We start from the raw sequence: 15,001 nt of genomic DNA, 5'->3' as shown, positions 1-15,001 counted from the left end.
AATTTGAATGTTGGTATCGCCAAGTATCGCTAGTCAAAATCAATATTCGTACTAATAACAGCATTGGAATTTTACTAAAATAATGTCTCTCAAGACAAGGGATAATATTTCAGTAATTGTGTTGGGTCGTTCCCTACCTTAATGGGTGACCTCATATTCTGCTATCTGTAGGCCAGCATCTTACTGCCACACAATCTTTTCATCAGAGCAGGAAAGCTCACCTAGTTTAACACTGCTGCAGTGTGACCATCAAGATTTGTGTCACAAAACAAGTTTCATGAATTCAGCTGATGCGTGGCTTTTTGGAATACTTTGTGATACAAGTTAATGGTACCTGGGAGTGCACTAACCGTAAATGATGGGAAACTGACTGGGAATTTTCCCCCTTCCTTATTTTGGTATTTTCAAAGATAGGGATTGGTGGAATGGATTTTCACATCACATTATATTTTATATAAGCATGCTATGATTATCACTTATGAAGACAGACTGATTTTTGAAGCATTTGAGCAAAATACTGAAACTCGGTGCAAGAGAAAGGCAAGAGCAGATTGCTACATCACTCTGCAATCCGGCTGGAAGAAGCCTGTGTGGAAAACCAGAGAGACTCAAACTGAAAAAGAATTGCAAGAAGCAGTAGCAAAGGATTTAAATCAGGTGAGATTACAAATGCTTTGGAAGGTTCTGCTGTAGATTCCAAGTTGCCATCTATTTTCAATCTCAGCGTTTCTTTACCCCATGCACTGACATGACCCTTCATTCAACCTAGGCTTGGATGACATTTGTGCTACCTTCCAGGAAAGGAATTGTTTTTTGCAGCTCCCTCTCTTATTCATCTTGAGAAAAGGATTAAATCCTCCCTCTGACCAAGCATACAGGCATGCTGAAGTGAAGCCACTTCATGCTCCTGGCCAAACAAAGAACAAAAATACCCACAATAAGCAAAAGCAGATGGCTTCAGTGGCAGGAAATGAATGAGCCAGACTGCAGGTAAAACGGCTCTCTGAACGCATCTCGGAGGTTTGCAATGACAGGTTCTTTGTTATCTGGGGCCTCCCCACAGGAGGCCAGATGTCTTCTGTTGTGAAAGGAGATAGATAGAGATGCTCTTCCTTTTCCTCCCCCTTTAACTTATGGCTGTTTAAGTTAACTGCTAATGGAGGTAGAAGCCTGTTTTTTCCCTTGCTGTCTGATGTTTTTGGAAACAGAAGAGATAGTTAGCGAAGGGGTATTCTGATATGAAAGAAAAGGCTCAGAACTGGCCTTTACCTCCCCCTGACCCTCATTTTAAAGAACAAGGAGGTCAGTGCTTCTAATTGCACTTGAAAGGATTAAACACTTGATTGCTTTCATTTGGTGGAACAAAACTATTCTTCAGTCTCAAAGCTGGAAACAAATAGATCAGTGGTATTGAGACATTTTCAGTGTGAGGTGGATGGCTTGGTTTAGCTTCTTATACCGATACAGAAATTTAACAGAGGATTTAAGTATTTTTCGAGGGGAGAGCAGGAGATGGGGGAGAAGGGGGAACTACATCTGCTGCTCAGACAGAGCAGATTTGCAGCAGAAGTGACAATAACCTCCTTCCTGCCCTATAAAAGGTTATCACAGGAATATCAACAGACCATAATTAATTACAGATATTAGATATGCCTCTGTCAGCTGGTGTAAGAATGACTCTTGCATTACTTTGAAGTTGCACTGGAAGAAAAAGAATCTGAACCCAATTTCTGGACACAGTGTTCCAGACTTAAAATCTTTTCTGTACATTGATTTCACCTGAGAATTAAAATTAATTTACTTTTGGAATAGATTCTTAATTCCCATTGTTCAAATAAAGTGAGGTACAGAAAACTTAAATTTGGAAACCATTTTGAACCTTATGAAACTGTTTTCCAAAAGTAACAAAGAACAGCTTATATAAACTTTTATCTGACCTCTGCTTCTTAAATAAAAAAAACATGTTTTCAGGGAAATGTGTCTTGGAAGTAACTCCCCCTCCCCCCCCGCCCCATTTTTCTCTCTGGTTCTTGTAAAACATTAGGTCAGTGGGTTCATTTTATTTTTGTTTGTTTAAAGTGGGTGAAAGTTTCCTTCTCAAGCTATTATACTTGTGTGATTTTTAAAAAACATTACAACAATCTTTGTTTGAGAAATACAAGAACAGATGGAAATGTCAAAAGAGTATCAAAATCATACCAAAGGAAATAGCATTAATCACTGTAAAAAGCCAAAATAATCTCTCAATAGCAGTAAGAACCAAATGAATAAGAAATATGTTGTTTCGATAGCACTGAGACATGACTGCTGATTTTTCTCATTGCCTGGCACATGAACTCGATGTGTACGTACATTTAAAAATTATCTTTCTCATTCTGACTTCCAGCCTGTTTCTCGCGGTTGCTTTTACAGTTCACACACTGCATGTGCACTCATGTAACTTAACTAGCATTTCATTTTGCAAATACAGGAGATATGTTTTGGTTGTCCACTGAAATGCATTTTTATATGCATTCACTTGTGCAGATAAGCATACAAATCTGAAGGTAAGTATGACTTGCAGACAGTGTATTTGTGTCTTTTGTTTTAAGCAATATTAACTTTGGTTTCAGTATCTTGAAGCATTAAAAAGCACTACAAATCAGTTGTTTGCATCTGCCTGGATTGCTCTGTAAGCATTAAAAGATTTTCTTGAAGTAATTTTCAAGGCACTGTTCCTATGTTCACCAGGGTATGAGAATGCCCTCCTGGAGAGTATGCTACAGGGGAGAACTTTGGCAGATTTTCTGAGGAAAATTACAAAAAAAAACTTCGTCATTTTTGTTTAAAAATTTATCTATGGTAATTTTTCAATCTGCCACTGACAAGATTTATTTTTTTCTTAAGTAACGCACCTCTGAGAATATTCAGAAATATTTATCCAACTTACATCACACCTCTAATGAAACATTTTTTTCTACCTTAAGACTATATTCTTTACCAACATGGATTTTTCTGGCAGAACATCCTAGTATGATAAAAATATATTTTTATAACTCTGCTTGTAAAGATATAGCTTAGGTCTACTGCCTCTGCCAGCATTAGCTGTACTGGTATAGCTTGGCAAAGTCATACTTGTCTAATTACATTCACATGTGCTACACATACCAACAAAAATTTCATCAGCATAGACAAAGTCTTATTTATGCTGTTCAAATTTGCACTATTACTGCAAAAGAAAAAACACAGCAGACTCATAATCTGCCTAATTTAAGGAAGTCTTACCAGAAATGTGTGGTTGGAACTGCCATCTTCCCTACTTCTTGTCTCTGCAAATTACTTTGCTAAGGTGCTGTAAAAAGATCTACATTGTCAGACAACTGCTGCAGTGTCATGAGCCTTTTCTGCTTCTTAGAATACAAGTATGCGGCATCTACAAAATTTTACTGTCTATGATATGCCATAGTGACACTTACTAAGTTAGTGTTCCCCAGAAGAATAATGATATTACAGAATAATAAACACTTAATTAAATTCATTTGTTTGAAGAAGTCTAAAATTATCCAAGAAGTTGTACATAATCTTAATATAACAGTATGTGAGCGGTACTACAGAAATCATGCACTCTATAATGATGTTTAGAGAGACTGCTCTTTTCTATTACTAGGACAATTTTCCAGAATTAATCTTGAAAGCACGTAACTCATATTCTATTCAATTAATGTGGTCTTTCACTTTGTATTGGCCGCATCCAATTTGTATTTGCATTTGTATTGCCCTTCACCCCTCTAAATTAAAACCATCCCAATAATTTCCATAAGCTTTTGATGTCATGAAAGTGAAATCAGTATTACTGGGTAAAACACAAAGAAAACACCTGAAACAAAGCAATAATAGTACTAAAAAGCTAGCATCACAATTCCTTTCTACAGTTAGAGTGATCACTCCTTATGGTAAGAGGGGCTAAGTCCTCCTGTCCTCACCTATGGCAGTATTCTCGCTGTGGTGAGCCTATCAGGTCTGTAGGTTCAAACCCAGCAAGATTTAGCAGAGAGTAATTGTTTTCAAATAAGTAATTCTAATTAGCCTGCTCATCAGTAGTTCTACAACCTCAAATGTGCAGGACATAAGGTCTACAGCTTACTTTTGGACAAACACTGTAGCTATTATTAAGAGTACAATCTATTTCCAGATTTCAGTTAGATAAAAATTTACGTTTGTGCAGTTTATCATTAAAAAAGAAACAAAATTAAATCTAGTGTTACCTACCTATAGACAGACATCTTACTCTTTTCCTGCACAACACTTGGCATTTTTAATCAATGTGTACATAAATGAAAAGAAAAAAAGCAGATTATCATATTGTCCTTTGTAGTTCTCTTTCAAAATCTCCTGATGATAGTCCACAAGGAAATAATAAATTGCTTCTATCGTGGAAAGGTATGTATCTGGCTTTCCCTTCTGATGACGCCAAAAGCAAGTTTTCCTTGTCTTCAACTCGATTTGTAGCAACCCTGTCAAGAAAAAAAGATGACATAGATTATACAATGCGGATTGGTGGATGGGATGCCAAACAAGTCTTTAGTTATGTTTTCCAACTGTGCTGCTAGCCTGCTAGATGCCTGCATGCAAGTAATTTCTCTTCCTGTCCCTCCAATTTTCATCCATAAAATGGAGGCAATGACTTTATCCTCCTTTGTGGACCACTTTGAAAGTTGTGCTGTAAGTTCTAGGTTACAATCCTCATGTCTGCAATTAAAATTTATAGTTTATCCTTTCATTCCTACAGCCTCACAGCCCTCAGTAAACTGCAGGGTCTCTTCAGATGGGAAGAGTGAAAAAGCATGGCAGACCCAATACCTTTCAAGTGTAACACAGAATCCCTCACGCTGTTAGTTTTGCTGAACTGAGGAGTATTTGCTAAGAGCCAGACACTTTTCATTTATGCTTGTTGGGTAACTGAAATCTCACTGGGATTACTCAGGAGTAACTATGACAGAATCTGGTCATTAATTTTATTAGAAACGAAAAGCATTCCCACTTGAGATGAAAGAAATACATTTGGTCTCTGTATGGCACATTAAAATCTTTTATCTACTGTAGTCTGTTACTTTTATCATTCAGATGAATTTTAAACACATATCTTCTTAAGGAACATTTTTATGTTCCTTAAGATGCACAAACTACTCAAAATTAAAACCACCTTAATGTGTAATCAGTTCGTAAACAGGGTGGACAGCTGGATTATAAAGAAATGCGTACACACCTGTCAATAATACCAGGATCAGGTTGTAAAATTACCTTTTCTAAATGTTAAAATTGAATATTGTGTGTCATGGGATGGTTTAGTACAAGTAATAGTATAAATAACAACATGGTTTAAGAGTTGCTTGGAAGTTATTAACAAAGACGTTTCAGTAAGGTCCAAATTCAGGAGTGCAAACTGGCCTATAGCCTAGCAGTTGTGATTCTGTACTTCTTACCTTGAAAGTATGTTTAATTCTTTCTAGTGTAATTGCAAGATTTGCTTTGCAGTTAGTAATGTATGATACCTTGCATAGTAAAAGAAATCTCTTAATGTGTTTTTTAAAAAACCTGAATGATTCCATCACTGAGTTCAAATGTTGTTGGTATTTCAGAACCAAAAATTCAAATAACATAGTCTAATTATTACCTCTGTTAATCATATACACGTACATTCAAAATAGTAATAGGAAACTGCATTATGATTTTTCCCTCAAGATGTTTCAACTCTTGAATTTTCAGCCCTAACCAAAGTGAAAACTTTCATTAAATTCAGTGATGCTTCCACCTTAATAGCAGTGAACTAAATTTAGGGGATGATTCCTCCAATGTAAACTCCCACCTATTTGTGGTTTGAATACAAACAAAAGTTCAGTGAAGGCAAGACCACTGATACTACTGAGCTTACCTCAAATGCTGGATCAGTTAATTTCAAACATGGAATTTTAGGAGGGTTTTTTTAAATAAAAAAATTAGAGGTTGTTAAGGGTTACAGTTTACTGAGCATGTTTCTGTCACCTGTACTGTATCTGTACCTATACAGCCAAAGGCAATGTTTTACTACAAGTACTGATTGTTCATAGGAAAGCTTACAATACCAAGGAAATCAACATGTTTGTGGCTAAAAAGCATCCATATACTTTAAGCTCACTAGAAATAAATGTTTCTGTGAATCTGAAATCAAGTGAAAGGGAAATACAGCTATCTTTACATCTCCTTAGGTAATGTAACCAAGTTTCCCTTACAGAAGTTATTCTCCCGTATATGTGTCTTAGAGCAGACACCACCTTTCAGAGAGTTCTCCCACCCTTCCTTAAGCCTCCATTTTTTCCTGATATGCTACATCCTATTATCACAGCAGTCTCTGTGCTCCCTCAGCTATAACAATCGAATGCTCAGACCTGTAGGATCCTATATTAATCATAGCTGGTCACTGATCTTACATCTAAGAGAGGTTTGAAGTTTTTACCAACATGATGTATGTAAGTGGTGAAGTTTACACACATGCTGATGCCTGTCATTTACTCTGAGCTTTCTACCACCTCTTCATCCCTACAGTTTGTATAGTGAACTGGAAGATCCACTACTTCAAGAAATACTAGTGCGGAAAATTTTAAGCAATGAGTAATTATGGTTTGCACTTATGGTAGCTAGTAAGAGTCTAGGCTCTTACTAAAGTGCCTATTGTTATTTCAATTATAATGTTAATTTCCTAAAGAGGCAGCAGCTTGAAAATTCTATTTCGGGCAGGAATTCTGCTCCTTTCCTAATCTTTTAGATTCTCAAGGTTTATAAGTAACTTAAGGATATAGGCTGAGGAAGAAGGCATTTACTTTGGATTCACCTTACCTCTGCTATGGCCTTTGCATCACACCCTCGAGTGTGATTTTGAGACATGATGATGAAAATATGAGAGGATGACAAGAGATTTGTCAGAAAAATGAGGATGGGGGGAATTTGCCTCGGAGAATGTCAACTTACTGCTCTCAAATATCCTAGCTGAGCATAGGCAAAGGCTACCATTTTCTTGTGGGAAATTCTTGCAGAAATGAAAGTAAGCAGAGAAACTTTAAAAAACCAAAAGCAACACAAAAAAATCCAACTAAGGCAGATGTATGATTCAGCCTTGTAGGAGAGAATGTATAAGCTAATAAAATAAGACATTTGGCTAATACAAAGTGGATAGTGGATCAAACAGCAAAAAATACCAAAACAATGTTTCTTTAGCAACCATGTTGATGTTGCCAATAAGCTTCATCACTCATATGACAGAGTAATCATTAACATTAGATGCAACTGTTTCCCTTCTGATCTAGTGATGACTTTTAATGAAGCAATTAATCCTTAACATTACCAACTTTCAAGTATTTCCTGTCTTTTAACACAACTGATTTAGTTTTGCTTTCTGAAGATGTATTACACCACTTTTCCAAGATATAGAAGTACTTCTTGTCCAAGTTTGCTAGGCTTTTTTTTTTTTTTAAGATTGATGTACTCATTCACTTTCTCTTGTAGTACAATTAGCTAGATTTACTTGATACAAATGCAGGCTTATAAAATACAACACTTTTCTTTACATTTTCTTGGCTTCGTTAACGTTTCCATCCACTATTTATTGTAACTTAAATCTTTCTGAGTACGGCAGTTACTGTTTATTTGGAATTATGAACACTCAGTTTTGAACTTTAATATATGAGCAATAGTTTGTTGGATGATGACTTCATTTGCAGTTGAACTGAAAAAATGACAATAGTTCTCTACTTCTCATGTGTGTACAACATAAAAATTTCATCAGTTTATGCCTAAGGAAACTCTGCCCCATTCATCTGGGAAGTCAAAACTGCAATCTGTAAAAGGACTATTAATGCAACTTTCATCCTTTATGACAGGCTCTAAGGAAAGCAATGCATGCACAGGTTGTGCACGTTTATTCCTGCTGCATGAAGGGTAAAATTCTCCCCTGGGTGTGGGTAAGAGAGGCTGACTTGTGTGACGCTAGTCACACCTTACAGCAATCCTGAAAGGTGCTCAAGGAAGACGGAGGACTGGAATACTCAGAATACTCAGCTGGAACAGAGCCAAACTTCTGGAAAAGAAGGGAAGAGTCCACCAGACCAGCATTCACATGGGGTAACTGGAAACCATTCTTTAAGAGCTCCGAAGTAACACCAATGATGAATTTTTGACTGATGTACTGCATAAGCTTCCACGAAAATCTTCAGTTCCTGTGGCTGTCTGTTACGTTACTGAAATTCATCCTTTTAAAATAAGTTCCAAATACTTTAGAGTTAACTTGCAATGTGCTATTACTCTAATCTTTACAGTAATACTTTAAATTATTTGATAGAGTATGTTTTGTGTTAATCTAAATACTTAGCAATGGGATTTTAATTAGCCAATGTATTATACGAACATATGGGATTCTTTAATAAACTGACTAGACAGCAAGGCAACATTTATCTTGCCTGTAAGAAGTCTGTGAAATTCCTTGTAGGGTCCAGTGCAAAGCAGTCACTAGTAGTTATATATATAATGTATAAATTTGATAGCCTGCCCCCCAGCTAAGTGCACTTTTTTCACTAAGGAAAGTATTTTCAAACTCTTATTTATCTCAAAACAAATGGAATGCGATTGCTAAATTGTTTTATCTTTCGTGGGTTTATTTAGAATACTTAAATGTAAACTTCTTATAACGAACCTAAGACAACAAACCTTTGCAGAATTACAAGGTTTTGCTTTCAGAGGTGGGAGGGTGTAGAAGGGAAGCACACAATCCCCTTTCTCTGGAAAGTAGGTCATCAAAATGACCGTGAAAAAAAAGAGCTTTACTGGAAAAAGAAACCAAGCCATGACATACTTGTGCTGTTATCTGCTAGATCCCTCATTCACCTTCTAGTGGCCTGTCTACCACCAGCGTGTACAAAAATGCTCCCCTGGGTCTCCTGAAAAACTGCAAAGGAAATCTTTCTGGCTTCTCTCCGAGGTCATTCAAACTACCCTTCCATTGTCTTCACATGACAGCTTCCATTCTGTGAGACTGAGGAAATTTTTTCCAAAAAACAAGTGGGAGAAATAAATGTAAATGCTTTCTTTAGTATTAATTTAGAATATTATTAAGTATTCTTATTATATTGAAGAACAAATTATATGACATGAAAAGTAATGGAGTCTTTGGCTCAAGTTTTCTACAGCACTGAAGTAGCTGACAATGCTACTGTTGAATCTTTCATTTATTCTCAGATATAGGGTTAAGAATAAACATATATTATGCTCAGGTTATATAAACATATATATTTCCCCTAATAATTCCTGTAGCAATAACATCAACTTTTTTCTTTTTACCTTGAAGTCGTTCATCAGTTATTATTTTATTAGTTTGATTCCAGGTACTGTCAATAAATATTATTTTCTTCAGTTTAGTGCCTTCAGTCCTGTTGCTTGAAATGCATTCATTTCGATTTTTTTCTTCTGTAGGTTCTATTTTTGCTTGTTTAAGAAATGGCTCTCTGGAACAGTCATCGTCATTATCACAAACACCTTTCTTAGTGTACTTTTGGAGATGGAAAGCAATGTCTTTCACTGAAACTGAATTGGGGCCAGGAAATATAAGTGCTATCTAAATGAAGAAAAGAAAGAACTGTGAGTGTAAACAAAGTCTAATAAAACACCAGGAATCTCTTCATTAAAGGTATTTTCTATCCCCACCCATAAACATTTAAGTCAGGACAAGATGAAAAAGTATCTCTTAAAATAACGAATGAAGATACTTATTAGAGATCTTATTAATTAAATATTACCAACTCTAATGCTTCTGTGAAGAAGATTTTTCAGTCAAGACAACAGCGTCAGTGCCTGAGAAAGTTCAAATTTCACTTGTCATTGCAGTATACGGGACAGGAAGGCCATAAAGAATAGTTTCTAATTTCATTCACAAATATTGTATCAGAATAAATAATCTCTTCTGCATCTATTACATGTCTCATAAATATCTTACATGAACAAGACCAGTGATGGCCCTACTCAGAATTTTTTCAGTAGCTTAGTGCAGCATTCACAATCTGTGACTTGGAAAGCCTGGACCATACAAAGTCACTGCAACCTGTTCTTGCTTTTGCCCATCTTCCCTACGGCTCTTTCTGCTTTTTTTCAGCTTCCTGCCTCTTTGCCACCTATGCTTTCCTTCATGGCTCATTCCCTGAATAACGTCTCTATGACATATGTGTATTACCCTCTACTTCACGTGATCCAAGTGTTAACTATTACATCAAACGTGTAAATATTAGATTTCAGATTAATCACACCATTTAAATGTTTACAGCTCAGTTTTTTCAGGCTGTGTGCTGACTAGCTATTGACAGACAATAGCTCCATTTTAGTAGGTTTCCTCTATAATAGCGAATGTTAAAAATGTTAAGGAATTTTAAATACTGCAGCTACTGACTATGATGAGCACAACACCTAACTGCTGTTTAACTTGCTGTATCATGTATTTTGGTAAAATATTTCTTATAGTACACAATAAATCAAATTATCCATTCTCTAAGGGGGTGAACATAGGAAATTCATGGTGGTTAGACAGTGCTACAGTTTTTCTAAGCTCTGGAGGACAGTCCAGAACCACTGTGTGTGTATTTGTAGGCCCAAGCTTTATGCGAGTGCAAGATGGAGTAAACTGGATTAACAGAACAGCGCTTCCCTCCTGCTTCCTCCCAGCAGAGTTCGTTATGACTGCAGGAAGAAGTGCAGAAGATACATCTGCATTTCCCCGTCTCCCCAGCACAAAGCCCATCTAGCTATACAGAATTTCTTACTTCATGTCTTTTTTCTTCATATTCTGGAATGCAAGGGTATTTATAAATTGTAACATCATCAGGTGCCAGAAGCTTAGCATGCACAGCAGTGCTTTTGCCATCTGTTTCATTTGGGTGTTTAATAATGTCAATCTTCAAAGGTAACTACAGTAAGACAGAAAGAAAAAAAAGAAATAAGCAATACTTAAAATCTTATTTTCAGGTACAAAAATTTACACAAAATCTGGGAGGAAACCCTATACCATGTAATTAAGAGATATTTGACAATTTTTAAAAATGTTTTTATTTTAATAGGTTTAGAACTAAACTAGAGACAAGTGACAAGAAGCACCTGTTACATTCTCTCAGTTCAAGTATGCAATGAATGCAATTTGGAATGCTGCAGCAGCAGCATGGTAAAACCTCTAGAAATAGCATCAATAAGGTAAATAAGATGTGATATTAATTTAAGCAATATAATGGTCCTAAATATGAATACTTATGTTCACCTTATTGCAAAAATGGCCATTTCAATGAAAATACACCTAAATCTCCTAGGTCTAATTTCCAAAGTACTTCTAGAGTATTTTCACGATGCTTTCAAACTACAGAGTGTCTCCAAATGCATTTTAGTTCTCAGGTAGGTGATTTTGCAAAATGTATCAGTCCTCTTTGATGGTTTCTCCAAGTATTTTAGCTGAAAGGCATTATACTTTTTCGTATTTGTATTTTGAGGGTGCTCATCTGAATTATACAAGCATGACATTTAGGAATGTCTTTTAGCTCACGTTTTATGTAAAAATCACTCTTGGTTATGGGAAAATCATATTTTTTGTTTGCAATATACTCTGTTCTGGCCAGAGTTCTTAGAAACTGAAGAATAAAGGTAACACCTTTTTTTCTGTAAAGAAACATTTAAGAACTAAGTGCACGACAAGCTGGCTGACTTCAGCTTATGTTCTCATCTGGTAGATACATAAATGTTTATGGGAGGACTGGAACACTGTCAATGTTTGTAAATGTAATCCCTCAAATAAGAACAATAATTTTATTTAAGTGTAGTTTATTCACACTTATACCTGCGTTAAAGATAAGCACCCACAAAGAATGAATAAGAAAAGAAATGGTCACAGACAGACTATCTGTCTCCAGAAACTAAAAGGTACAAGAATATTATTAAAAAATCTATAAGAAATATTAACCTTCACAGTTGGAATTTCTTTGGTAGGGACAGTTTCAACAGGAACAAAGCATGTGTAACAATAAAACATCCTTGAACTGCTGCATCGGGGGCATTTTGATCTCCCACTCTTTTTTGCCTTTTCCAGTACTTCTTGCGATGCTAACTGTAATTGTTGAAGTGGGTTATCTTGAAGCGATGACGGAGTCTGCAGTTCTAGACTTTCCAAACATTCAGTATTTCTTCTTTGTCCCTGACAGTTTTCTTCATTTAAAAGCGCAGATGAATTTAAAGACATGGTTAGCTGAAACAGACAATATATTGTAACTGTTAAATAAAAAATTCAATATACTATGAATTAATTCACTGGAAACGAATCTGTATGATCCTGTTTAGCAAAAAATACTCATCAAGGAAGGCAATTCCTATAAGAGAAAGAGTAATAAAATCATCTGATTCAGTTGTTATTGCACCAAGAACTCCAAAAGCATTTCAGGAGAGCATGAGATAAATGGCTAGAAAGAATGGAGATCTGTATCCTTAATGCACATATATAGCTATTCATTTTACTAAGTTATCCCACCCACTTAACTCATGCAGAATTATATTTATTGGTAGGATCAGTGTCTAAAAGATTCTGAAAACACTGGTAGACACTGTTTACCTGGATGAGCAGTCCCATTAGTCTTTTGAATGACTATTGACAATGAATTAAATGTCTACAGGACAGAAATCAGTAAAAGAAAAGTTAATTGTACAAATTTAGATCTCTATCCGGAAATGTATTTGTGTGGGGGCAAACCAGCCTACCTGAATGCAATCTCTGTTGACAGAACTTTGTGAAACAGAAGAAATCTTCCAGGAGCAAGGCCTGAGGCTGAAAAATTAAGTCTCAAGAGCTAAAGCACAGCATTGGTGTTCCATATACCAGAGAGCAAGTGCTGACCCAGCCTGGACTCATTCTGCAAGTTTGTATTTATTCAGTAACATTGATGGATTTTTTTCAGGCTTTCTTCAGGACAGATGTCTCACCCTCTAGCATAAAATTTTCACTGTGTAGTCTGAGTAATGTATCAAGAACCTGACTGTACGCCCACACCCGATCCAGACAGAATTAATATTGCTGTGTGCAGAGATTCATAGTCACAGTTTTAGTGAAACCCTTCAGACTAGATCACTCGGAGTCCTCTCTAGTCTTCAAAAGAGCCCACAGCCAGGAGCCTGCAGTAGTTATAAACTGCCCTTTGCACTCTGTGCTGCATGACTTAAAACTAAAAAAGTAGTTCTCAGTATTTAATTTCAGCTAATTTAGGTTTACTTTTCATGTCAGGGATCACACTTGTGAAATGATGTAACAAAACAGTCACGCTTAACAAAAACAAACAAACAAGAATTCCTGAGATGTGATCCAAAATTAAGTGTTTAAATAAAGCCAAGTGTAATTTAATTGAAAAATAATGAAAACAAAACACTTGGCTAACTTTCCAACAAAAATTTAAAATTAATCCCAGAAAAACGAGTTGTTATTTTCTGGTAAAATTAAATACTCATGCATGCTATGATACCCTCCCCCGCCAACAAGCTCCAACTTTTGAAAGGTCAGGGATGTCCATTCAAATGAACACAAAATCTAATACACATACAAATTTCATAGTGCAATTGGCTTTTAAATATCTCAGCCATGAAGCAAATATACAGACTAACCCATACCATTATCAAGTTTCCTCATGAAGCGAAGAGGGCGAGAGGCCCTGTAATTTGACATGCATTCCCAGCCTGCAAACCGATTCTTTTCAGTGTGATGCCTTACGGCACTGCGGGGTTCAGCTGTGACACCCCCAAGCACGTTCATTATTGACACTGCCAAGAGATACGCTGCTCTAAGGGCACAGGAAAGCCTTTGTGGTCTCAAAATAATTGCCGTTTGCCAAGTTACAGCACTATACGACGTACCGTATGCTTTTTTAGAAAGACAGCAATAGAGTTTACACGACTTGTAAGAGCTGAATCTTGATTCAGTCATACGATTTTGAGACTGTAACAACTCCATCCACACGACCCTGATAACCGCTGCTGCCGGAGGCTGCCCCTACGCTCCGGCTGCGGTTCCAGGACAGCCTCCGCCTCTCTCAGGACTGGGGGTTTGTGCACGGTTCGTGCGGTGCCCAAGGCACGCTCACCCCCGGCGCTGCCGCGCGCCCACCCTGCCCCCCGGCCCGCCAGGCAGCCTGTCACCCAGGCGGCGCGGCCTCGGCCTGCGGGGTACCGGCCCCGGGGCGCAGCGGCCGCCCCGCACGGCGAGCGCGGCCCGGCAGGGTGCGGGGAGCTTCCGGGGCACAGGCCTTTGCGCCTGGGATGCTCCGCGGGAGCTGCCGAGGCGTGACCGCCCCAGCCCCTGTCACCGCAGGACACCGAGGCCTCCGAGGGCGGAGCGCGGCCCCCTCCCGCGGGCGGCCCTGCCGGCGGCCGGGGCCCACCCGCCGCGGGGAGAGCTGTCGCACCGCCCCCCGGCCCCGCCGCCCCCGCCTGCCCCCCACGGGCCGGGGGCTGCCGGCCGCGCGCGGCCCCCGCCGCTCCCTCCCCCAAACGCTGCGGCCTCCGTGCCCTGGCGGCGGGCGGGCAGCTCCGCACCGCGCCGTTCCTCACCCGCTCCCTCGGCTCCAGCCCCTCGGCGGGCCGCCACTCGCCGAACAGGGCCGCCCGCCTCTTCTGCGGCCCCCACAGGCCCCGGAACGAAAGTGTCGGGCTCGGCCGGCGCGGGAAGGCGGGGGCCGGAAGAGCGCGCGCGGCACGGTGCCCTGCGGCGGGAGCGCTCCGGGCGGCCCTGAGGGGCGGCGCGCGCGGGCGGGTGGCGGTTGCTGCCTGCAGCCCCGCGCGGGTGACTGACAGAGGGACTGACACCGACTGACTGACACCGACTGACATTGACTGACTGACGGACTCTGACTGACACCAGCTGACTGACTGACACCGACTGACTGACCAACTGCATTGACTGACTGACTCTGACCTCGACTGACTGACTGAC

General features: G+C 38.9%; 1 protein-coding gene across 5 annotated transcripts; it reads right to left on the bottom strand.

The window, feature by feature from the left end:
* Positions 1–2,040: 2,040 nt before the first annotated feature.
* Positions 2,041–14,913, bottom strand: DTWD1 (DTW domain containing 1). Of its 5 annotated transcripts, XR_013929340.1 has the most exons (6): positions 14,620–14,913; positions 11,996–12,277; positions 10,815–10,958; positions 9,346–9,619; positions 8,009–8,261; positions 4,386–4,493 (listed from the first exon to the last, which is right to left on the bottom strand). XR_013929340.1 is itself a non-coding variant. In XM_080394678.1 (5 exons), exons 1-5 carry the CDS (start codon positions 14,896–14,898, stop codon positions 4,264–4,266), a joined length of 1,209 nt encoding a protein of 402 aa, XP_080250804.1. In that variant the 5' UTR covers positions 14,899–14,913; the 3' UTR covers positions 2,041–4,263. The 5 variants fall into 5 exon arrangements, 4 of the variants coding, with proteins under 4 accessions (XP_080250804.1, XP_080250807.1, XP_080250805.1 ...); XM_080394678.1 differs by lacking the exon at positions 8,009–8,261 and having other exon boundaries at positions 2,041–4,493; XM_080394681.1 differs by lacking the exons at positions 8,009–8,261; positions 14,620–14,913 and adding an exon at positions 13,927–14,570 and having other exon boundaries at positions 2,041–4,493.
* Between the last annotated feature and the right edge of the window lie 88 nt (positions 14,914–15,001).

Source organism: Falco punctatus, assembly GCF_963210335.1.
Source record: "Falco punctatus genome assembly, chromosome: 7".
Classification (NCBI taxonomy): domain Eukaryota; kingdom Metazoa; phylum Chordata; class Aves; order Falconiformes; family Falconidae; genus Falco; species Falco punctatus.
This window is presented reverse-complemented; position numbering and strand designations above follow the sequence as displayed.